This window comes from Pinus tabuliformis, chromosome 4_1 (assembly GCF_031772625.1).
Source record: "Pinus tabuliformis cultivar Carrire ecotype Pingquan chromosome 4_1, CPIR1, whole genome shotgun sequence".
NCBI classification, from domain to species: Eukaryota; Viridiplantae; Streptophyta; class Pinopsida; order Pinales; family Pinaceae; genus Pinus; species Pinus tabuliformis.
Genome location: NC_142303.1, coordinates 95,521,856 through 95,523,895, shown reverse-complemented (window position 1 = coordinate 95,523,895; position 2,040 = coordinate 95,521,856). Strand labels below are relative to the sequence as shown.

The 2,040-nt window shown below is 43.1% G+C and overlaps 1 protein-coding gene across 1 annotated transcript; it reads left to right on the top strand.

The window, feature by feature from the left end:
- Nucleotides 1-343: 343 nt before the first annotated feature.
- Nucleotides 344-961, top strand: LOC149174381 (uncharacterized). The gene has a single exon (XM_089420836.1). The coding sequence runs from the start codon at nt 344-346 to the stop codon at nt 959-961; it is 618 nt and encodes a 205-aa protein (XP_089276962.1).
- Nucleotides 962-2,040: the final 1,079 nt, after the last annotated feature.

Sequence of the window (2,040 nt, the reverse complement as noted above, 5' to 3'; positions counted from 1 at the left end):
GTACAATGTGCTAGATACTACTGAGGGTATTTACTGGTTGCAGGAAACCCCGAAAGGCTCGGCAATCTGGGATCTAGCTCGACAAAACCGTGATATAGTAGAAAAGAATGCTTTCTGGGAAATTCGAGGAGGAGGAGAAGCCAAATTCTGGGACGAGAAATGGAAACAAAGAGGGAAAATGAGCAGAATTCAAAAAATCTAAAACATACAGGAAAAAATAGGGGATAACCGTAGATATGTCAAAGATTACTCGAAAGAAGACGAATTGGATGGAATTTGGAGGAAATGGATAAGACCAGAGGAATGGGGAATCGAGATAGATCAAGAACAACAAGAAGCATTCATGGAAGAGGTGGATTCCAGGAAAATAAAAGCTAGAACGGGTAGGGATATCCTCAGATGGGGGAATTCAATGAAAGGATCCTTCACAGTCAAGGAGGCATACTATCTGGCAGACCAACAGGGGACCAACGAAGAAAACCAAGACTGGAAGGTCATAGGGGGTAACAATTGGTGGCCTAAAATTACCTTATTTGCATGGCTAGTAGCTAAGGGCAAGATCCTGACGTGGGACAAACTCCAAAAGAAAGGTTTCAGTGGGCCTTCAAAATGTTACCTGTGCAATAGTGAAGCTGAAACACAAGATCATCTTTTAATCAAGTGTGTATATGCCAGGAAGCTATGGATTGAAACCGGAAAACTATTCCAGAAACTTGAGAGGCCCCCGAGAGACATAAATGAAGTGATTTTTCATTGGCAGAAGGAAAAATTCCAATGTAAAGTAGTCCGAAAGGCCTGGGATCTCATTGCGGGTTTTGTGATTTGGATGTTATGGAAAGAAAGGAACCGCAGAGTATTCCAAGACAAATATAAAAATTCGGAAACAATATGGAACATAGTAGTGAACTTAACTAGAAATCAAGTCTGGTGGAAAAATGGGATGCGGATGATTGGAAAGTAGATCAGAGTGAGGAGCAAATCTTAAAGAAACTAAATTTGAAATATGAAATGGTGCATACCAAAAAAATTGGCAGAAATAGTACGAGACCTCAAAGCTCTGACAATTTTGCATATCCCAGAGATAATTTTATGAAGTTAAACTTTGATGGGGCATCAAAGGGGAACCCAGGTAATGCCGGATCCGGAGGTATCTTCCGCGATAGCCAGAGAAACACCAGATGGATCTATGCAGAGTGGGGCTGGGAGATGACAAATAATGAGGTCGAATTATGGGCGATTCACCAAGGCTTGAGAATCGCGATTAGAAATGGCTATAGAAACCTGGAGATAGAAGGAGACTCTCGGATAGCAATTGAAATCCTAAAGAAACTTAACAACGGGAAGAACTGGGAGCAGATCACCAATAGTTGGAGAACGGCAGGGATTGTTCAAGAAATGGCGGACCTACTAAAAGGGATTGATTATAAGATCTTTAACCATGTGAAAAGGAATGGAAACCGAGCGGCAGATTTCCTTGGGAATTGGGGCTGCAAGGGTCGAAACAACAAAATAGATAATCAGTGGAGAATGTTGCGACCCAACAGAGAATGGGAGGACCTGGCCGGTATCATTAATTATGACCATGAGCAAGCAACAAATGAGAATCATGGGCAAGTAGCAAATGAGAATCATAACATCTGTGCGACGGACAGGTGAGATGGATCGGCAATCCTAGAAATTTAATGAGTGTCAGTCAAGGCGGGGGAATGGTATAATGGGCAGGCAAGCTACAGTACAGCAGAAGTGTGCGACGACAGGTAAGAAACAACCACCCCACAGCAAGATAATAAACGCAAGTGATCGGAGAGGAGGAAAAAACGGTATGTCAGAGTCCATAAATGGAAATGAGGGAAGAAAGATAATTGATAGGAAAGGCAGCGGGCAAAGTAACAGGTGGCAGCGGAAGGCCAAGCTGACAGATAGGCGGATTAGAGCAAGGAAGATTATAAACGGGAGGCAACGAAAGGATCGACAATGAGGAAACTGTTTAGGAACTCAGAGAGTGAGGAGAGGAAAGGTGGTGGAGAGCCGGCACAGAGA

Bases quoted from the DNA above. Each gene is read 5' to 3' on its own strand.
- LOC149174381 (XM_089420836.1), top strand. From the start codon at position 344: ATGGAAGAGGTGGATTCCAGGAAAATAAAAGCTAGAACGGGTAGGGAT.